The sequence below is a fragment of the Hippoglossus stenolepis genome, chromosome 1, assembly GCF_022539355.2.
Source record: "Hippoglossus stenolepis isolate QCI-W04-F060 chromosome 1, HSTE1.2, whole genome shotgun sequence".
Classification (NCBI taxonomy): domain Eukaryota; kingdom Metazoa; phylum Chordata; class Actinopteri; order Pleuronectiformes; family Pleuronectidae; genus Hippoglossus; species Hippoglossus stenolepis.
In genome coordinates this window covers 15030980-15053768 of record NC_061483.1, presented here as the reverse complement: position 1 = coordinate 15053768, position 22789 = coordinate 15030980, and the positions used below count along the sequence as shown (strand labels likewise).

General features: G+C 39.1%; 1 protein-coding gene across 1 annotated transcript; it reads left to right on the top strand.

The window, feature by feature from the left end:
- Positions 1 to 2573: 2573 nt before the first annotated feature.
- Positions 2574 to 21573, top strand: mtmr10 (myotubularin related protein 10). The gene is made up of 16 exons (XM_035155707.2): positions 2574 to 3149; positions 4820 to 4880; positions 9847 to 9983; positions 10494 to 10566; positions 11844 to 11986; positions 13961 to 14054; positions 14186 to 14333; positions 15096 to 15183; positions 15380 to 15468; positions 15644 to 15774; positions 15906 to 15975; positions 16442 to 16512; positions 16764 to 16936; positions 17046 to 17216; positions 17586 to 17768; positions 18462 to 21573. The coding sequence occupies exons 1-16, from the start codon at positions 3084 to 3086 to the stop codon at positions 19071 to 19073; spliced, it is 2310 nt and encodes a 769-aa protein (XP_035011598.1). The 5' UTR covers positions 2574 to 3083; the 3' UTR covers positions 19074 to 21573.
- The last annotated feature ends 1216 nt before the right edge of the window (positions 21574 to 22789 follow it).

Genomic DNA, 22789 nt, shown 5'->3' with positions numbered 1-22789 from the left:
GGCACAAGTGGGCAAAAAAGGTTCAACAGCAGCAGCAGCAGCACAACATGGCCCAACATCATATTGAGATGAAGAGTTTTTAACAATCAGCATCATGCAGATAGAAAGAGAATGAATTCATTTTGTCAACACGTAAGTTTGTGGGCCAGTGTCCAAAGTTCCACACATTTTACTTCACCTTTAAACATTATGTTTGGGCTTTTGGATGAAAGCAATCCCCAGATATTAAATGTGATTATTTAGCTAGGTATTGTTTTTAAGTTTCAAAGCTGGATCAGCAACTTTTTATAATCAATTTTAAAATACTACATTATGTAGTTCTGGTGAAGGGATGGACTATATGGGACTTTGAAAGTGCTTTACCTGCCATATGTTTATTTCTGTTTCTAGATCTACGGGTATTGTAAATGCAATTATTTTTGAATTATTGGACGGATCCTATCAAATTAACTAGTGACTAAATTACCAAATAAATGTAGTCAAGTAAATATTAAATGATGTTGACCGAATTAGCAGAAAAGCTAAATACTCAAGTAAAGTACAAGTTCCTCAAAAGTGATACTACATAAGTACACAACTTGAATAAATGTTTACAAAAACCTGTAAAAACTGTATTTAATATTTTTTGGCTGCCTTCTGTTTTTGCAAACATCCATAACAACTTTTATTCCAACAGTATTTCAAATGTCTATTACTTTTTAACATCATTTTGTTTATATCTTTGTCAAATGAAGCCTTTTAACACTATAGAGTCAAATTAAACATTGACCTACAGCAGTTCTGTTTAGAGGCAGCTGGCAATTCCCTGAGTTGTGTCATATGCAAAATAGTACAAGGCTGTGACACAACATTATCAGACGACCTTTACATTCTGTCATGAAATAATCATTTGCTGGATAGATGTTGGATCCTAATGTCTCTGTTTCACTGGGTTATATCTACACTGTTTTAAAAAGAAGTTCACATTGTGTCCTGTAAATAACCCCAACTCTCTCTTCAGACAAATACAATCCACAAGCGCCTTAGGGAATCTCTTTTGAAGTGAAGGAGAGGCACTGGCATCCTCCTCTCTCAACCCGTCTCCTGTCAGACTGAGGCTCGCCTTGAAATCATGTTGGGCAGTGAGGCGACTCTCTGGGTGTGACCTGTCTAACAGGCTGCCTCTGTATGTGGCTGACACATAGGCCTAATGTGCGTGTGAGTGTGTGTTATTTTATATCAAATAAATCTAAGAATATTAAATCAATATAAATTCCCCACCACAACATATAAAACAGGTGTAACCCATGTCCCAACAAACCCCTGGCAAACAAAAGCTGTTCTACTGTAAAAAGAAAAGATAAGTGAGCTTTGGTGATACTGGTGATACTGTTGGTGCAGTATTTTGTCTCCACCCAGTGGACATTGTAGGACAAAACAGACACCAGGACAAAAACTTATCTGTGCATCGTTGATTTAGATGTGCAATCACAGCAGGCATTTACAAAGAGCATTATGAAAATCTATGCAAGAGTTTAGTAGAGTCTTTGCAGGCATACATTTTTTCTAATGAAGCACTGTTATTGGCAACATTTTTACATGCATTTAACAGCTTTATATACTGTAATACTGTCAACTTGTGTGTTACATTTTAGGACACAAAAATCATGTCTTATGAGGATTTTGTATTTCTTTACAGGTACTAATTATCAAATCAAATTTTGCTATGTACAGCAAGGCCAGAGATACGTTATTTTTGCATTTTTTGTTTATGGTTACAACAATTTTCAGGGACCCTTTTTGTGCAGTGCATGCCATTCTCTGATGTGTTTTGAAAGGGCAGCAAAATTAAGTATAATTGACTTGGCTCTAAATGTGATACAATTTTTTTTTTATATCTTCGGCGTTGAATCATTCGAATACATCTCAGCAACAGATGTGGAGAGAAGAGCAAAACTCTAGCCAGCCAAAAAAACTCCAGTAATTAACCAATAGTGCCACCTAGTGCACAAGACTTACAAGATAAATGTAACTCTGTTAGAAGATCTTGAATAAATTCAAATAAAATACACTTGGCTCTGAACTGTTAAAGGCTTCGTAAAATTATACAAATTTAAAATAGTGTTGGGATAAAAATGTAATGGATGTTTGCAAAAACAGAAGGCAGCAAAAAGATAAGAGTTTTTGCAGTTTATTGTGTTTTATATATATACATATTTTTATTTTTTGTATTTTATGGAAGTTTGAGCTTCAGAAGTTTCATTTTAATAAGTAGAACATGCAAACTTATTGTTCACACATCGAGTTTGTGTGGAGCGAAGCTATTGTAAAAAATAAAAAAAAAGAGGCACGCCCGTTTAGCCTCAAGTTCCCAGGGTCTCATGGGAGTTGTAGTCAGTGGGTGGTGCACTTGATGAACGCAAACAAGAATAATCGTTGTTTTATCGCTCAAATAAGAAAAGTATCCATATATATCACCACGCACACTAGTATATATCTATCTGTGTGATAATATGAGCAGAGTTGCTTCGTGTCCGGCTCCAGTTCACTCAGAGAAAGTCTCGGGACAGAAATAAGGCTGAGGAGCGGAGCCCGGAAACAGGGCGGGACCTCGGCTCTGTATAAACATGGCCGCTAAGCCCTTCGCAGCACCAGGTACTGCGTGTGGGTGAATTAGTCAGACTTTGAGGAAGTCGCCGAGGTAAACTAGCACAGGAGCGGGCGGAAAGAAGATGTGGACACGCGACGGGGGGTCTCTGAGCTATTTCACCCGGTTCCCCTCAGCGCGAGGACGGCTTTTATAAACTCCATGCAGCACTTTAAGCTAGCTAGCCAACGAAGCTAACGCCGACGTCTCAACGGTAACTTCTGTCAACTTTTTTTTTTTTTCATCCAGCGAGTCCGACGTGCCACTTGACTGCGTGACGGAATGGAGGAGAGCTGCCGCGTCCGGCCAAGCGTGTCCGCATGAATGTGTTATTACCCACTGAAGGCTCGGGCTGACTCGGTGCGAGGCTGAGTCCATCTTTAGAGGAGCTTTCCCCCTTTTGGTTTGTGTCTTTTTATTTTTTCCACTGGAGCGTGCGACGGGGCGGACGTAAACAATGTTCTCTGTCAAACCCATGAAACCCATGAAACCGACCTTCAAGAGTTATCTTCCTCCTGTGCAGGTGAGTGTTTTTTATCACAGCGGGTGTTTGCTTTCCACTCCGGGCTGCCAGTAAACAATGTCGGGTCATTTCTTGAGTTTATTCTGGTGTGAAGCTGTCGTCACTGGGGTGTCGAGGATGTCTGACGTGTGCCTGAGCTTATGAGAAGATACTGGGCTGTGTAGGTCTGACAGCATTTAAAACAAGCTGTAGTGGGATTCGACTTTAAAGCAGCATCACCAGAAAGCTGGAGCATGTAGGATAACTACACTGTGTTTTGCTCTGTGTTTTCCCCGGGTGGCTAATAGCAACAAGAGTTCCTTCCTGCTGATGTAAAATTTAGAGAATTGAAACTTGCAGAGTGAATCTAAAAGTGAATCGTAGATTTAATTTTTAATTTTTATACTGTTATAATTTGGCATCCTTGGATTTACCAACAGTTTGATGTATATTATGCACAGCAAGTGAAATGGGGTTTGCTTACAGACGCTGGTGGTGCAACCCAAACAAATCCAGTGTTTGTATGAACATGGTCAGCAGTAGTGTTGAGAAGTGGTTTGTGTTGAAAGTAGCTGACATTGGTTAGGATTAAGGTTATTGTCATGGACTTGCTCTGGTAGAGCTAATCGTGTTATTTATTTAGTCCTGTATGACAAATTTGCCACTGATTGTTTTATAGTCTGCACAGCAAACTGTCAAAGCAAAGACTAAATAGAAAAAGCAATGATTACTTATATATTTTCAAGGTTTATGCTTTCAAGATAGGATTAAATCTGCCATTTGCAGTGATAGGAGAGAGAGCATCACTGAAATGCTTCTCCAAGATGAACAATGGAGGAGTGGACTGTGAGTGTGAACCGAAGACATTTTCCAAAGTGGTAGTGGTATTATTTAATTAAGTAATGGTCTTTACACTATTTGAAGAGATGGGTTGTTGCACCTTAGGAAGCTCCAGCTCTTTAAGTGCTTTGACTATTTCATTCAGCTTTCTCTTGCACAGTGCAGTCCTAGTATTTGTTGTTGCTGTTTTTCTGAGCACATTGGATCTTCAAGAAGACAATTGCTGTGAGGTTAAATCACTTACTTTTAGATTTATTTTGAGGATATTTACACCTACACAGATGTGATGTGCAATACAGAAATTGTGACCACGTTTATACATAATCATATGTGTAAATTCCTGAATGATCCCTACACACTGACACTCTTAAACCTGAAACTCAGCATTTCTTTTAGTCATTCATTCACAGTCATTGTGCTGAAGTAGGGCCAACAGTGGAAAACACTGGACTGCCCAGACACTAAAGGAATGTCACTGCATATGCAAGTATGAGCAGTATTTGTGGATGGTGTAATAGTATCTTCTAGTTTTCTTCAGAAATCTTGCAACAGGCTTATCCTCACTTACTGCATGCTGTAGATGAAACATTTGCAACATGAACTCCCCAAAACAAACCATAACAGCTGTTAGGATAATCAGCATGGTTTTATGACAGCTGTCAATGAATCATAGGTATTTGAAAGTCCTATTAAAAGTCTCGTGCTTTGTTTACAATGAACGGACACATTTGAGTTGTAATTCTCTCGCCCCTCCCCCTTGTAATGGCAGGTGATTGCCTTGCCATAATTCATTTACCCTCCAATGACTTAGTGTTTAACTAACTCTGATGTGAATTATGCTTTTTCTCCAGACTGATGGGAAGAAAACCTTTGAACCGCCTATTAAGAAGTTGGAACCCAAGTTACTTCCAGGTATGTTTTTATTTTATGCATTATCCCAAAAATAGTTAAAAGCACAAACATATACTGGAAAGCAGTTCTCACATTCTCAGCATATTAAAATATTATCTAGACACAATGTTAATAACCAGACAAAAGACTGTATTTACTTCAGAATCGTATACACAACTAGACAGAACAATGTCTTTGGCATTTTTACAGACCTCTTAATCAGTCCATTTTGTTTTAATGATAGCAAAAACAAAATGTACAAATTGGCCTGATTATCAGACTTGTGTGTTGTTACTCAATACATATTGTATAATAAGCTCCATCTAAACAGTTGTAAGAAGGTGCTTGAGTAGTTGGATCTGAATTAATAGCTGAGGTGAGGCTGTCAGCAGAATTTTCTCTGAACTAGCTGTTCCAAGTCACACTAAATGGGATTGCTCTGATGACTTAAATTGTAAAACCTCAGAAATGAAAAATAGAAAAATTGTGGGTTTTTCATTGTCTCCAGTTCTGACCATGAAAGAATGGATGGACTTTAAGTCCTCCTATATTTTTCACAGTGCCGTCTGTGTTTAATCAGACTGGTCTAACAAGCCTTTCAGCAAACATGTCAATCTGTCTATTCCTATGCAAATTGTGGCAGTCTTAAAACTTATCTCAGTGCTAACAATTGTTGTGGACATTGATTATTGTCTTCACAGAACATTACAGTTTTCACAGAGCATTATAAATTTCACTTCCACATATTATTTCCCGTTTGTAGCTTTCACAAGTGTCATTTCATATAAATGGAGGCAATATGTAAGTTTTTACAGTAGATGGTCCTTTCAGGTCTGTGATTCTTTGCCGTATGGTGTTGCGGGTAAAAGCCTCTCACGACATCTAATATTGGAGTTTGTTTTGCAGCTCTCATCAGTAAACTCTCTGTACTGTTGTGGTGATTGTTGTGTAGGTGGTCAAAGAGGTTAGACGTCTTTGAGTCTCTTATGGGGACTCGTCTGCAGCTTTTAGGAAGTACAGATTTTGTTCATACCCAAACCACATCCATGCAACAGAAGTAGCAGCTCTTTTTGGTATACTATACTATATGTAAGACATGAGTGAAGGCTCAACAATGCTGTTTAAGTTCATGAGAAACTTTTGATAGACCTTTGCCTCAAGTTATGAGTCTGTTATCCCTCGTTACTCTCTGTCTCTACTTTTACTTGTACTTGTTTCAATGTACCTTTTACTCTCCAGAATTTCAGTAGCAACTTCAGTCTCTGTACTACTGGTTTTAATCTGTGAAAATAATGTGTGGATAGAATGAATTCAGTGATCGTTAATATGGTGTTAAAAAGGCCTTTTTCTTTTTAAGATTATCACGAGCATCGTCAGAAGGCCTAAAACCCCAATCGTCAATAGATTAGTTAGTCATCACAACTCTAAGAGGTTTCTATTCAGTCATCGTGTTTGCTGTTTTCTCATGATGTCACGAGGATTTGCAAACGTCTCCCTGCCAGTGATACTTGCATGAGCAACAAAGTGGAGCAACGTGCTAATTACAGCACAGTGCCATTCCTTCCATCTGTCGGTCAAATGTTTTTCTTTCTTTACTGCTTTAAGTGTTTAGTGTAAAAAAAAAAGTAAGATATGGATTCTCATAATACTGTGCCCGCTAACACGTGACTTACAATAAGTGCAGTTAATTAATTAATTTGAGTGACGAGAGCGTTCATTATAAAGATTTATTTTGGTTAGAGGGTGAGTAGTTGACTCATGAGTCTCATGGACACGCCCTTTGCATAGTGTCATGTTGTGTGTTTCTTTAGAGTAACTATGCAGATATATCCTCTTTAAAAATAAATAAAAAGAGGAACAGATTAATTTAAGTTAAAGGGGACATAGCATGCAAATTCCACTTTGTTAGTGCTTCTACAGGTTAATGTGGGTATCTGGCATGTCTACCAACCCAAAAACTCTGGGGAAAAAACACTCGCGCGTTTTGTTATAGTTCCTCTAAGTCAGAAACGTCATGCTTGAGCGACTCGATTGCGCTTCCTGGGTATTGTGTCGTAACAAGGAACTGGAAGTCTCCTACATGGTCTTGGCCCCCGTTCCCCCACTCGTTACTTCGGGTTTACAGGAGGCTGCGAGGCAGCGCAGCGCCGTTCCCAAGCACGCAGCCGGGCTGTTCACAGGGGCGAGCATTTCTCCGCTGGTCAGCTCGCGATTCACTCACATGTGGCATTTGTCTGGATCGTTGGGACTGGGAGGCTGCAGCAGCTGCTCGGGCGCGACCGCTCGCTCTCCCGTGCGTGAGCTGGAATTTGTGTCAGCGCCACACAGCAGCAGTGTGGAGGACTTCCGCAGTGTTCAGCGCTACTGTAACCCCGAACCCCGACATTCAATGGGTACAACAACAAGCGGAGAAAGCAGAATCGCGGGCTGACCTTATATATACAGTCTATGGGCCTGACCAGCGGAGAAATGCTCGTCCCGTGTGAACAGCCAGGCGGCTCGGCGAGAAGCGGCGCTGCGCTGCCTGCAGCGGTCTTCCACACTGCCAGCTGTGTGGAAGACTTCCGCAGTGTTCAGCTCTACTGTACGCGGGTTACAGTAGTTACACCGGGTTACAGTAGTTACGCCGGGTACAGTAGTTACGCGGGTTACAGTAGTTACGCCGGTACACCGGACGCGGAGCGCCGCTGCGGCGCAGCGCAGCGCCGTTCTCCAGCCCCCAGCCCTGGCTGTTCACACGGGACGAGCATTTCTCCGCTGGTCAGCCCCATAGACTGTATATATAAGGTCAGCCCACGATTCTGCTTTCTCCGCTTGTTGTTGTACCCGTTGAATGCTCGGGTTAAAGTATGATGGTCTTCATAGCCCCCCACCTCTCTTTCTCTCTCTGTCTGTCTGCTTGTGTGCTTGTAGTGGATGGGCAGAGGGGGACATTTAATTATGTGATTGGGAAAATTAAAACTCCAGGACAACAGAAGGGGAATACAAAGTATGGGATGCATATTTGATAATTTATATCATATAAAATATGTAATTTATATCGTTTAAAATCATGGGGGGGGAGAGGGGGGAGCTGGCTCATTTGCATTTAAAGGAACAGGCACTCAAAACAGGTCGCTCTGTGGAGGGCTGTTTTATACAGGGTAAAAAGGGTGCTGTTTTATATGATCCTTGTGGTATTTTGACCAAAGTATGTTACAGACATTTCATTAAGACCCCAAGGAACCATATCAACTTGTGGTAAAATGGGCATGCTATGTCCCCTTTAAGTTAACTTTTGCATCTTTTTGCATATTGTTTTTTTAATCACTTTTCAGACCGGTTTCAAACCTGCTTTACTGAAGTCAAGTGTGTTTTAATAAGGCCAATGTCAACATGAGAATTTGATTGACTTGCTAAATGGCTGTTAAAGCAAACTTTCCATCCAGTCCCAGGCAGCATTTACTGCTGAAGGACTGTAGCTCCCTCACCATCCCGATTTTGGAGCTCGACAGACGAGGTTAGACAATGATCAGCTTCCTTGTTGTTAACACACTGCACATTAGATGTGCGCTACTCAGAGGCAGAGCTTTGAAGTGACTGCAGGACTCCACCCTGTTGCCCCAGTTCATCTTTTAAAAAATCCCAGGGGCAACTTTTTATAGCCATGTTTTTGTCTATGCATTTATTTGGTCATCATGTTAAGGGCTAAGGGTCATTTTACCCATGAAATACAGTATATGAATAGCTGCTTGATTAACCCTAAGTGGAAATAAAATCTATAATGTGACTTTCATGTGCCAGAACTGAAGGGAGTGACTGTTCCACTTATCACTGTAGAAACTGTGTGTGGCCTCTGAGCTTTTTCTCTGCCAGACAGAAACCTTGTGTAACGTAGCTTCTTTTTTTCAACAACAATGCTACCCTTTCAGAAAAAGATTTATAATTTGTTATGTGTAAATGACCTAAGCTTCCTGCTTGTTGTCATTACTGTTGATAGATGGTAGAGCATTATGTGATGGTTTCTGATGTGCTTTTGCAGAATCACAACATTTACCACTGACAATTCAAAATGAGGCATAACGTGCTGTTTTCTGTTGATCTTAAGCATAGCAAGATGAAGCAACGTTATTTAGGAAGCTTATGAAACATTACTGCCGTTTTCCTTCCTGCTCACTAAGACAGAAAACAACAGAGGTTCACAGTCAACAGGTCAAATCTCTGTTCAACTAGTTGAACTTGTTTTTTGACTAAGTGGCTTTGATGTGACTTTAAGGCATGTGAAGTCTCTGTAAAGTGTTATCCTGGATAGTTGATAGTAGCTAACACTCCTTATTCTAATGAAAGGCAATTGTAGGCATTTTTTGAGCCACATTCTTGTGAAATTGAGTATTATGTATGTGCTAAGGTCATGTTACTCATAAGCAATATGTGTGTTGTGACTTATATCAGTATCAGGTTATCAATGTCACTATTTACCTTCAACAGTGTCATTAAGACTAAAACCTGTAACTTTGAGCTACCACTCTTTATGCATTTTAATACACAATGTCAACCGGGAGGATAACAGTGGAAAGCAGAAGATGTTATCCAGGAGTTATTCTGTATGCGTGGAGATGTAAACCAAAATCTCTAAATTGATCATTTGTAATGATGAGCAAATCATCTTAAATCCATGAAATATACCCAGGTCAAAGCTGTATGTTTGTAAGTTAGACATATCTTTACTGTCACAATTTCTGTGAGTTTTAATATTTATTGTTAAACATTGATTATACATAATAACTTAAATCGCATGTAACATTCACAATGGGTTAAGGTGTAGATGTGTAACTAATACTGAGAAAGAGAAAAAGGTTCTGCCACTTGTCTGCGTGGTAACAGGATGTTACTTCATTGTAGTAGCTTTTTACTTTGCCTTTCTAATCCTCATTTTCTGCATATTTCTTTGAACTGTAGAACTTAACTAACTTTACAAACTTCTTTTTTTCCATTTGTTGGTCATCAGGGGAGATAGTTGTTAATGAGGTGAACTTTGTGAGGAAATGCATCAGCTCCGACAGCAGCCAGGATGACCTTTGGGGGAAGTTGATATGCACCAACTTTAAGGTCTCCTTCATCCTCCAGGATGCCCCACCTAAACAGGTATTTGTGTGGTCTGAGGTTTTTTAAAGCTGTCAAACTCTGCTATGAATAATTATCCACCCTTCAAATCTATAATGCTATGGATCTGTTAAAGTGTGAAAGGTTTAAGATAGCTGTTTTTAATGTTGTCTAAAGTATATCAGGCTTGTACAATTTTTAGCTTAATATTTGTGAAACCTGTTGGTGCCACAAGTATCCTCCTGAATAGCTCATGTTTCCACAGCCATGATTGCATGTGCAGTGCATCTGGCAAGGAGGAAGGAAAACTGTATTTTCCTGCACAACATTGTGAGTGATATCGCACAAGAAGTGAGAGAACAGACGTCATTTCCAGCCATGCTGCAGATTGTTGTTGTGATAACAGAGTTGAACCTGATCACTCCTCGGGTTGAGGGAATTAACTTGATCCACCATGCAGTGTTTTCAGATGATATTTATGGGTGCAGGAGAACTTTGTATAGAATATCAATAGTACTGTTTTTTTTATTGTTGCTGTTGCCTTTAACACAGAAGTCCCACTTGTCCCACCTGCTGCTTGGAGAGCACGACATCCCCCTGACCTGTCTTGAACAAGTAGTAACAGGTACGTCTGTTCGCCACATTTGTATTGGCAAACATAAGTTTATCACAGGTTTCGCATCTGGTTACCAGCTTTTAAATGTTAATGTCTGATTAGTTACTAGAATTAAAAAAAAGCTTTATTATTTTTATAATGATATTAGATGAATAAAAGCATTCTTTTATTAGCACATTTACAATGTATTTATCAAATGTGTAATGATGATTGGATAATCAATCAGCTCTTACAGCACAAACAGCCTGACCCAGTCATTGTCGAGTGATCCACAGTCGTATGTAAAGTTAGAGGGGCCCAGTTGTTCCCTCATTAATCTTTGACAGCATGGATCCCTTTTGTTGATCATTCCTGCTCAGCAATCTGATTATAAGTGAAGTCACAGCTAAGGCCGTGTTTAGTGGCTGCGCAGCCTGGCCAGGATTAGACTTGTTTTTATTTCTCATTGCTGTCAATTGCTGACAGTGCAAGGGCAACTGCCCAGAGCAAGGTTTGTTGTGTTACAGTGATACAGCACAAGGCTTTGTTTTACCCTGCTTGTTTTTCTGACCTGTTAGAACTGGGCCACCAGACATTACATTGCCATTATGGGATTTGCACAAATACAGGAGCGTTGAGAGTAAAATTAACCTGACAATACCGATGAGTGATGTTTTGACATAACTACTTGTTTCTTTATATAATGTATGCTTAGGATGTGTAGTATGGTCTCAATCCACCAGAGAGAGTCAAAATCCTCAATTATGTCTAACTTCATGTTGAAACTCATGAATCATAATGGATAATATTCTTTCAATTTAACATGTCTCCATTTACACCTGGAATTAAAATATGATCTGTAATATTATATATTGAGGTTAAACTCATGGGTTACTGCCCTGTATAAATGCAGCACTCTTGCAACCTGACACCCCCACTCCCACAAATATCCTGCAAACATGACGTATCGATGCACAAGGATGGAACATTAAATATTATTGTTGGGCTTAGAAAAAAGCTTTTCATTTAGTTTTTAATTGGTCAGTTTTCTTTTCAAATTCTTATTGCTCTGCTGTGGCCTATCTGATATAAACTGATACAACACTTTGTGAAATAGCAACCAAATGTTTTTATTCTAAAAATAATGTAAAAGAGTGCATCTGGCATTCATTAGTGCGTTCAGCTGTAGCACAGATATGTGTGAGTGTTTTGTAGATGAGTGCAAAGGGGAAGCTCTAAAATTCAGTCCTGCATATTTATATCTGCATTAGTTGAAGTTTTATCATCGTCTTTTGTGTTCCTCTCAGTGAATGATACAAAGGGAAAGAAGAAGGTGTTGGGGTCCAACCAGAAGCTGAAATTCAATCCCACTGAGCTCATCCTGTACTGCAAAGACTTGCGCATCATGAGGTTCTGCTTTGATGAGGCCGGGCCTGAGAGTGCCAAGAAGGTGGGTGATACAGAAACTCTGCTCAGAGACTGTTTATTTAAGAAACTTCTAACATATCCACTCAGTTTGGATTTGGAGACAAAGTCTGTAAGTGGAAATTGTGATAAATGAATGGCAAGGATTCTTCTAAATGCAATTCAAGAAAAGTAAAGTGGTTAAGTGTAAAACTTGAAAATTTCACAACTGACTTTGGCACCCCTTGTGGCACAAACATTGTCATTGGCCATATGTGTAAACTCGGAGTGCGTAAAAACGACATAATTTGGTCTTTGCGAACACAAATGATGTATATGATTCTTTGCGCGTGGAGCCGGAAGTGATATCCAATCACAAGAGACACATTGAGGATGTATTTTAATGCCAGGTGTGAACAGGGCCTAGATCTGACCAGGGGACACAGATGGAACCAGTTTTCTCCACAGTTTAATCACACCAAATTCAGCTAATGAAGTATTAGTATTTATTTTCTGTTACTTCACTTAGAAATTACCGTTCCCTTTTCTGAGTTTCCTCTGCTCATTTCACTGTTGGCTGTTGCTGACCAAACTTTTCTCTTTCTGACTCTGTGAGCTCACTACATGCACTCACTACACACTAAGCTTTGACAACTTCCTCAGAGACAAGGATATTTATATCATAAAAACAGTTTAGTTCTTCTCACTCGCGCTCAACCTGAAGAGAAATGACACTTCTCACAACAACATTTCTGTGATACCATTAGCCAAACAATGGATAGGAGACGTTAAACAATGGCATTCAGGGCAGAGGAAACCGAGAGTCATCCAGAGTGCAGAAACAACTGGCAGCGTGACTCTGACTCATCTCCTGCTCGGAGAGATTGGAGGGACAGATGTTTCATTCTTCACACTGGAGCTCAGTTTAGTCGGGTCCAAGTATTACAAGTAGGGGACATTGTGATGAGATGAATTTTATAGTAGGCATACATTAAAATGATGTCTTTTAATTAAGGTTCGGGAACTGGTGTCAAATATACAGATACTTCAATAGCTTTGTATATTAATATAACGTTTTAATAGTTGAAGATATCATAAATCGAGAGGTGGTGCGTTCAGACATTTTTCCACAAAGGAAATTAAAAGGAATTTTAAGTAGAAGACTATGACTAATGTGGAATTTTGTAAGCTGATGCCGATAATGATATTTGGGAGTAAAAGATCTGAGATACCAATGTATCGGCCAATGTAATTTGAGGCTTGATATTATTATATTATAGATATACAGTATATTTACTATAAATTAGTGTAAACAAAAAGAAAACACTAATACAACCCAATTCATAGAGCTTGACTTGGAAAAATAAGCAGCATTTCAGCATAAAATGTAAACAGCACATATTATCTTCATTGTAAAGTCTCACTATGGAGTAAGGGAGCTATATATCTCTTGCCATTTTTAACATTTTATTTGTTTACAACAAAATATTGAAGGTTGACTATGTACAGAGAACTGAAATAGAAACAGGTCTGCCCTCCCTCACGCCTTGTGAGTTTATTTTTGGACACCATGTACATAATTACAGTGTGAACCTAAAACAGGGCTCAGGTCTTTTTTTCTTTGTGACATATGGAATTAAGCCAGTCTATAATAGTGTATTTTGCCAAAGGAAATTACAGAGTTGGACACACACACACACACACACACACACACACACACACACACACACACACACACACACACACACACACACACACACACACACACACACACACACACACACACACACACACTCTTTTATTCACAGCATTACTACTGAATGGAGTGCTTTGTGTGACTGGTGGGGCCACAGAGAGAATCAATCCTGAGCAGCAGACTGTCAAACATTTACTTTCCCAGATTTCACTTGTTCTTGTGTTTGTGTGGTAAAGAACTTGAATTTTTAGCAAAAACCAGAGTTCAAATGAAGTCGATTGTACTGTATATCCCATAAAAGTACCATTGTTCTATATCTTCTAGGTTTGCCTTGCTATTGCCCACTATTCCCATCCAGCTGATCTCCATCTTCTATTTGGCTTTGAGTATCAAGGACGACGATACCATGAATCTAAAGGTACCCTACAGAATAACTCATTCTGAAAGACTCTGAAAGACATAACATGTGTCTTAACCAAATTCTACAACTAGGATTTGATATATCTGCATTATGCAAAAGAAATCATCTCAGTGTTTCTGTATTTCCAGAGGATCGAGTCAATGGTTCCACCCCTCGAGGAGGATTGCAGACCCCCATTTTTGACCGTCCATCTGACTGGGATCGAGAGGTCAAGAGGACGAGTGCTTCAGGGTGGAGGGTGTGCTCCGTCAACGAGAGTTATGCCATCTCACAGAGGTTTTTAACTTGTGTTTTTTGTTGTTGGCAATTTATGATGGACTTTGTAGGAAATGTATGTCTGTAGCTCCAACAGTTTCTCTAAATTGAAACTCTAAATTGAATCCACTACTCATACTTGGTATTTTTTGGCAGGACATTGTATGTACACTGTGCACATTTCTGCTTATTTCATAAGTGACTTGTCAAGAAAATGTTTTTGTGAATGTCGCATTGTAACTTGCAAGTCCATTGTAGACAGTACACACTATTCATCTGAGTTCAGTGGTGACATCATGGTGAATTTCAGAGTAAGGAATAAGGATTGTACAGTGTTAAATGTGCAGGTGGAGAAAAGACGCCTGTATGGCCTAATAGTAGTTTCCACCAAACCGTACACATCACATGGGGCTGAAGCAAAACTGACACACCGATTAACTTTTCCTTTATTAAAACAAACCTTGCTGCTATAGACATTCACCAGCTTGAATATGTGGCAGAGACACAGAACAACAAAATCAGTGCTAACAGGTTATTTTCAGTACAACCAAGGCTTCATTAACAGTAGTATAATTCTATATGAAAGCATCAAACGACGCAGCCAAAGCTGTGCTCGGCTCATTCTTTCCTGTGGGATCACACTTTGTGACTTTAGTTAAAAGTTTTGGGAAACATGAAAGTATTTTTTTTTTCTCACGTGTGTCCTCTGCATTTTGTTTTCTAATGGTGTCTTATATTATATTCCTTTGTAACCCCATTCTCTTTCTCTAAACCACTTCTCAGTCTTCCAGAGTACGTCGTTGTCCCAGTTTCTCTGGCAGATCAAGATCTGAAGCAGTACTCTATATTCTTCACTGATAATCGCATCCCTGTGAGTATCTAAGCTCAGAAATCCCCATTAAATTTGATCTGTTTGTCAAACTCTGCTATCCATATGAGATATGCATTAAGATCTACGTACATTTGAGGGTCACCTGTGTGGTCATTTGTGATCATTATCTGCTAGTTTGATTCATCAGTGCATCCTTTCTCTTTTCTTCTATTAACCATTGCATTCTTTTTCAAAGCTCTGGTGCTGGAATCACCCCAATGGGAGCGCTCTTGTCCGTATGGCCAGCATAAGTGATCCATTACAGCAGAGGAAGATTGAACAGAGGTAGAGCAAAAGTCTCAATTTCACTCTTTATATTTAACCTAATCATTATAAGAGAGTGTAATAATATATCTTTACTTTCGGTTTTTAATAGTTAACTGTTTAACTGCTGTAATAAGTTAAATGGCGTTTGGTTGTTACAGCAGTTTTGATACTAATCTGTCCTGTGTTGTGGTAGGATCTTTACTGCCATCACAAAAAGCCACCCACAGCGAAGTGACGTGTTCAAGTCGGATCTGGACAAGTGTCTGCCCAACATCCAGGACATCCAGAGCGCCTTTGTCAAAGTCCGGCACATCTGTGTCATTGGTGAGCTCCACTGCACGGTTTAACAGTCACACTCTTATTACCACTGCAAATAATAAACTTCTGTCCTGTGCACAATTCTATGCTGTGGAAATGGAAGAATTTTATTTACATGGTTTGACTTTTATGTGCAGATCCTTTTGAGGAGTCTGAAGAGAGGTGGCTTACATCCATTGAAAACTCACGATGGCTGGAGCACGTCAGGTATGTAAACAACACAACACTCTTCATTAACTACCACAAGACTGGTAGTTTATTAAGACTCAAAATTTAAATGTCTTGCTGGCCTTAATGCTATTTGTATTTTCCTAGTTTTATCTGGAATATAACAAACCTGCATGAACATCTTGTGGATTAAGTTGCATGTGAAAAATTATCATTGTAGACACATTTACATATCCTATGTAACTTCAAGTGTTTCTTTGAAACTACATTGTAAGTTCTTAATTTTCTTTATTGTCAGAATAATATAAATATACACTGATGAGATGAGTTACTGTTTGGATAGCAGGATTATTTTAAAATTATATGTCTGTCAACAATCGAAAAATACATAATCAAGTTTATTTCAATGTAAAGCTATGAATGCTAATCAGTTTTTTCTTTTTAGGAAATAGTACTTCATATATTTCAATGTCTGTTAACATGTATGTTCTGCTTGTGACCCAAGGGCCTTTTTGAAGCACTCAGCTGAGATTGTCTACACTCTGGATGGAAAGAATGCTTCCGTCATTCTCCAAGGTAAAACTCTCTAAATGATTTTCACCAGTTGTTAGTCCCCATCCTATTTCACAGTTTTAAATCAGCAGTCATACACTTGCTTGATGTATAATGATGATTTTATTGGTCCATCATTTGTGATCTTTCAGCAATATTTAGCTTTAAATAGATGTTACATATCCCACATGACCCAATTAAACTATTTTTCCAACCTGAAAGTGCAGTGAAAATACTTTCCTTGACTTGTGGTGTCTCTCCTTGCACCTGCACAGAGGAAGAAGACAGAGACCTGAACTGTGTGGTGTCGTCATTGGTGCAGCTCATGTTGGACCCTCAGTATCGCAGCCTCACTGGCTTTCAGAGTTTGGTGCAGAAGGAGTGGGTGATGGCTGGCCATCGCTTTTTGGACAGATGCAACCACTTAAAGAAGAATGACAAAGAGGAGGTATGCTGTGGAGAACTAAACTTAATCCAGTCAGAGTAGCTGACCTAACGATTTTCCTGAGACACTCGTGCTTCTTTGTCATTTATTTCTCTGTGTTGTGTCGTTCTAGTCTCCACTGTTCATGCTGTTCCTGGACTGCGTGTGGCAGATGATAAACCAGTACCCAGCAGCGTTTGAGTTCACAGAGACCTATCTGACAGTACTGAGTGACAGCATGTGGATTCCACTCTTCAGTACTTTCCTCTTCAATTCTCCCAAACAACGCACTAAGCACTTAATGGTAAGGGATGGCTTATATCATATATAATATATATACTTTTTCATTTAGTTTAATGTTTTCCTACGTAAAATATCCATATGCGTCAGTGGAAGTGAGTAGTAAAAGTCATGTTATTATTCCAGGTGATAATGTGTAGCCAAGCAACATGTTTTTGAGGCCTCACCTCATGTTGGAGACTATAATTTCCTCTGTGGGTTTCAGATAATTGACAGGAAACAGTGCAACGTATTGCACAAAGATAGAATAACATCTTGTCATCACCAACTAATTTTACACAAGAAAATTATGTTTCTTGTTTACTGTCATGTATTGTCTGTGTAATACCACTGTATGTGCAGATTGAGAATGAATAATGTCTTTCCATTACAGGAATTTGCCAAGATTAAAGCCATCCCTCAAGGAGAAGACCAGGTTGTGTTTTTCCCTCCTGTTTGGGACTGGTCGAAGCAGTTCTCCACCAAAGATCAAACCCTCTTTAACAACCCCATGTACGTGGGCAAAGGAGCTGCCTGTGTTCAGAACGGGGGAGTGAAAACCTTCACACGCACAAAGGTATGTAACGCACAGAGTCTTACAAGTTTATAGAAGCAGTAACGGCACATTGTTAAATGTGTTTGCCCTCTTAATGGATGTGCTACAAAAACTTAAGACTGAGTTTTATTGTTTTCATCCATGTTATAAGTTTGTTCATTCTTTATGCTCACCCATATCTTTAATTTGTTAAGATTGTTTTGAACTCAGATCAATTACTAAGTATGTAGACTTATACCCAGACAGAATTTTATGTGCGTAAACATTATTCTTTCACTGGAAATATAGTAGGTGAGTTGTGACTGTTCATTACATAGGCATGTTATTATCAAGGTCAGAATAGGATCAGTAATAATGTGTAGAAATGTTAGATAAACGTCACTTCAGTCATCTGCTCTCTTCAGCCTGGAAGGTATCACTTTGCGGAAACAGAGATTCTGAGAGTAAATGTTTAACGTTGTTAATCCATCCGGTCAGCAACTTTGTTCACTGCTGCTGAGATTGTATGGGCAGCCTGTTGTTGTGGTATCATCAGCAAACACAAACCGAAGAGGAATTACCACACAGAAAATAGATTAACCTTTTGGCTAAACTTGATGTTTTCAGGGTCATGATCCAGGGGTAAAGTTGAGAATGTGGAATATGTGAAATCTGCTACTGCAGATCACAGACAGTTAGTGGGAATAATCTAATACTGTGTCCTTCCTCCTGCAGAAAACCTACAGTTCCTCTGTGCGAGCATCGCCGGCCTCTCTGCGTAATGGGCTGAGGGCTGGAGAGGACACACTGACCCGCCGGGCATCTCTGCTGTCGGAGCTGAAGCCCGATTTCTCAACAGTGAAAGAAGAGAGCCCGGCAGAGCGCTTCTTCAGGGACTGGTTCTCTCAACCTACCGACCAGCAGGGCCTCCTGATTCCCCTGCTCATTCCCTCGCACGTGGCTCTCTGGAAGCTCTACTTTCTCCGCTGGGTCCCTGAAGCCTGCATTCCCAAAGGGGGCTCCATCACTGCCTACCACAAGCTCTCCCAACTGGTCGATGAAATTGAGATACTGCAGAGTCAGCTCAGGCAGTATAAGGGACCCAGTCCGGGCAGCACGCCACTCCCCAGCCCTCATGGGCCCCCTTTAACCCAAAGGAGGATGTATTTTAAGGCCAGTCCCCAGAACGACCCCCCTACACCTCCAGACTTCCTTAACTCCTCCTTTCCTTTCACCCCAGTGGGAAATCTGTGCCGCCGCAGTATCCACGGGACTCCCATTAGCAAATTTCTGAACGGGGCGAGGATCTGGCTTTCGACAGAGACTCTTTCTAATGACACTGTCTGAGGACGTAGGGCTTTTAGGTTCACTTTTCTGTCCAGGTCTGTTTATTTTCTATGACCTCTTTCGTAAACACCAAGAATGAAAACATGCATTAGAAGAAATGTAACTTTGAACTTCTGATTATTTATAAGCTAGAATTGGCACCATTGATGCTGCACCAAAATCTGAGGTAATTTCTAAACTGAAGTGTCATCAGTCGTTCACCATTACAGCTGAGGAATTCAGATTCTCTGTAGTGCACCCTCTTAACTGGCCAGTGAGTTGTTACTGTGAGGTGTCCTCTGACTGAAAGATCATCATTTTCTTTTTTTTTAAAATGTATATTCTTGTCCACTGCTTTTCCTTTGTGCTGAGCAAACTTCATGATCCACAAGAGCATCTCTTTTAGAAATTTACATTTAGAGTTAAGATGAGGCTGAGAACTTCCTTTTCCAAGATTTACCTTTGATTCACTGCGTGCACAACTGTAATGAATTCAGTGAAGTTGATCTTTCTTTGAATTCCATTGGACAGTAGGACTTCTCCACTGTAATGGAATAATGATACTTGAAATTAGAAAGCCCTCCTTTTTATTGCAGCAGCAATCATGCGTTCACTGAACACTGATTTCTTAATACTCCATTTATTTTGTGCCTTCCAGGAAAATTTAATTGAAGAAGTAATGTTTTACTTGGTCAGAAAGAGGAACAGAAAATAACACTGCTAACGACTCGACTATATAGAAGAGGATCTGGTCTGGTTGAATGTAATGGGGCGTTTATTTCGACAAACCAAATGCTATTTGCTCCAGGTGCCCATATTGTAATGCTTTTGTTTGGTGTAAGTAGCAAATTGTGTGATTTCAGGGTCTTACATTGTAGATTTACTCTATTTTTGAAGCAGAGATAAGGGCCTATATTTTTAGTGTCATGATGCAGGTGATACTGAGGGGACAGCGGCGCTTTGAGGACTTAAATCTGTGGTAGATATTTCCTTTTCTCTTTTGAAGGGGTTTTTATTAAACTTTACTAGAAGCCTTCTGGTAAGGCACTGAGGAGAATCCTCTGATTATTAGTAGCTAAATGGGTAAATATTTGAAAGCAAAGGGACAGATAAGGGCTTTGACTCAAACCAGTCCCTGGTTAAATGCCTGGTGAATTGAATTTCAGGCACTGAGTCACTGATCCAATGAACACAACAACAATGGGTGGATGACAAGTGACACTGTTTCTAGGCAGCACGTGAAAAACATCAGCATCAAATCATCTGGATAGTAAGTGTAATAACTACACTGTGTGTAGTTTTGACATTTCCAATGAAAGTAAGGTCAGATGTCTATATTGAACACAATCTGCAATCTGTGTTTCTTTGGAGTGAAAAACCTTGACAGCAATAACTGTATACACTGTTAAATATACTGTATATCTGGCTATAGCAATACTTTTGTATTAATATGAATTAATTTTCCTTAGTAACGCTGCTCTGCATGGAGTTATGATAAAACAGAAAACAGTGACGTCACTGTACTTCCAGTCAGGATGGTGAGAGTGAGTGTGGTTCACAAACGTGCTCCAGGCTATTACTGATGCAATTAGTGAAATTTCTTGAGAGCTACACTTCCACTGTGCTACAGATTTTCTTTTGCATTTCGAAGTGTCTCCCTGCGAAGTTCACTCACAGCTGAACAAGGGACTGGTTTGAGACACATCTGGGGAAATGGGATCAGTCATCCAGAGCCCCTTTTTAAAAACTGGTAAGAAACTAGCACTGTTTTAATATTTCTTAAAATAACAACACAGCTTTTATGAAGCTCTTTGTCATTATGAATCTAACACCACTGGATAGATGGAATATCTGTCCAGGAGCATTGATCCTTTTCATGCTAGTTTCACGTGATATTTAGATGATTCTTTGGCAATAGCTAGTTCAGGAGTTTTTTTTTGCATAGATGTGTATAGTGTGAGTGCAAACCTGTTTGTGCTCCTGAATGCTATTCATTGCACATTTTACTCAATATATAGGATAGTTTGTTTAAAGTGGTTTTTGAATATAGTTTTGGCAAATATTATAAATACTGTATATGCTTGAAAATCTTCCAATTAATATTTTTGATTAATGGTACTAAATAGCTTTTATCCTTGGTTTAGTTTTTATATTTTATGGAGAGATATTTATATACTGTGTTCTTCCACTAATACACAATGTTGCACTCTGCTGTGATTGTATGATGACGGTGTTTCCACCCTGACACAGTTGGATATTGATTAGCAGCAGATGTATTTATTCAGTTATGCAAATGTTCTCTAAGAGGGATGCAGATGCTACTGTACACCCCCGTACCTTTTTGGGAAGATTGATCATTTCTATAACTATATTCTTAAATAGTTTAAATTTCCAAAACTGATGATTTTATAATCTATTCTAGTGAAATCCAGAGGTACAGCACTGAAGCTGTCTTTCCTAACAGAAAATAAGGCTCAACTGTGTACCAGTAACCAATCAATTACAATATTTTTCAAAAGAAGTTGTGTTCTGGTATTTATTTCATTGTTGTCAGGGTCATGAAAATATTGTGCTTTAAGAATTCACCTTTTTTTTTTATTTTGACAGTCGTATATTTAAAATATTAAATCCTAATAAAAATAAATACATGGCTTTATTAGCCATTAGGATCACTCCTGGTGTAAATAAAATAGTGAGGAGAAAAAAAAACGAGGATAAGAAAAGGTTTGGTTGCAAATGCTAATCATATTATATCTATCTATCTATTAATCTATCTATTAATCTAATCTATCTCACTCACTCACAAACATATAAACTGTGTTTGAATCCTCCTATTACATTGTGCTGCTGTGTCATTAAAACCAGAGGAACAATAGAAGAAGTAGCACATCTGGAACAAAAAGTTAATATGTAGTATAGCACTCAAGATTGGTTTGAAACCTTTGTCATTTTATTTGATGTTGTACGCATGGTACATAGCAGCATAGTACTATAGTGTAGTCAGTGGTGGAGGAAGTACTCAAATATTTATGTGAAAGTAAAAGCAGCACATCTTTTCTTCCTGAGTTAAAGTCATTAAGTACATGCTTTTAAAGTATTTCAAGTAAAAGTACTTGTTGAGTGTAGCCTTTTCCATAATGCAACTCTCTACTGCATTGTTATGTCTGAATCTTGGTTGTGGCCTTCTTCCCGATCCATTGTAGGTGTTTGTTCAACCCTGTGAGTACTTTTGAAGATATACAAACTGTGAACATGTAACACAAAGCAGAAACTACAGCAGAAATTACAGATATTTGATGACAGTGAAGTACAAGTGATAAGTACCTGAAAATAAATCTACTCAAGTAAATGTACTTCATTACATCCCATCACTGAGAATAGTACAGCTGTGTAGGCGGCAATGAAACTGCTCGTTTTACTACTGCACCAAATTACTGTAAAGGTCAGAGCAGATTGCATCGCCTGCACACATGACATGCTGGGATGCATCTGGATAAGATTCTATAGCAATTACTTTATACACTTTTATTACACTCGCTGCAATAAGTGGAATAACTGGTTCCAGAAATCCCCTATTTTCTGTGTAAATGCACATAATTATAGACTTGCAGCTAAACATATAATCAGTGTATGTGGCTGCAGCGCCCCCTACTGTACAGCTTGAGATTCAATGATATCTTCAGTCTTTTTTTTGTTTTTTGAATTTTGTTTTAATCTTTATTTTATAAAAGTTATTT

Coding starts and splice junctions, on each gene's coding strand:
- mtmr10 (XM_035155707.2), top strand. CDS start 3,084: ATGTTCTCTGTCAAACCCATGAAACCCATGAAACCGACCTTCAAGAGT. Junction 3,150..4,819: donor GTTATCTTCCTCCTGTGCAG/GTGAGTGTTTTT, acceptor CTTTTTCTCCAG/ACTGATGGGAAGAAAACCTT. Junction 17,769..18,461: donor AAACCTTCACACGCACAAAG/GTATGTAACGCA, acceptor TTCCTCCTGCAG/AAAACCTACAGTTCCTCTGT.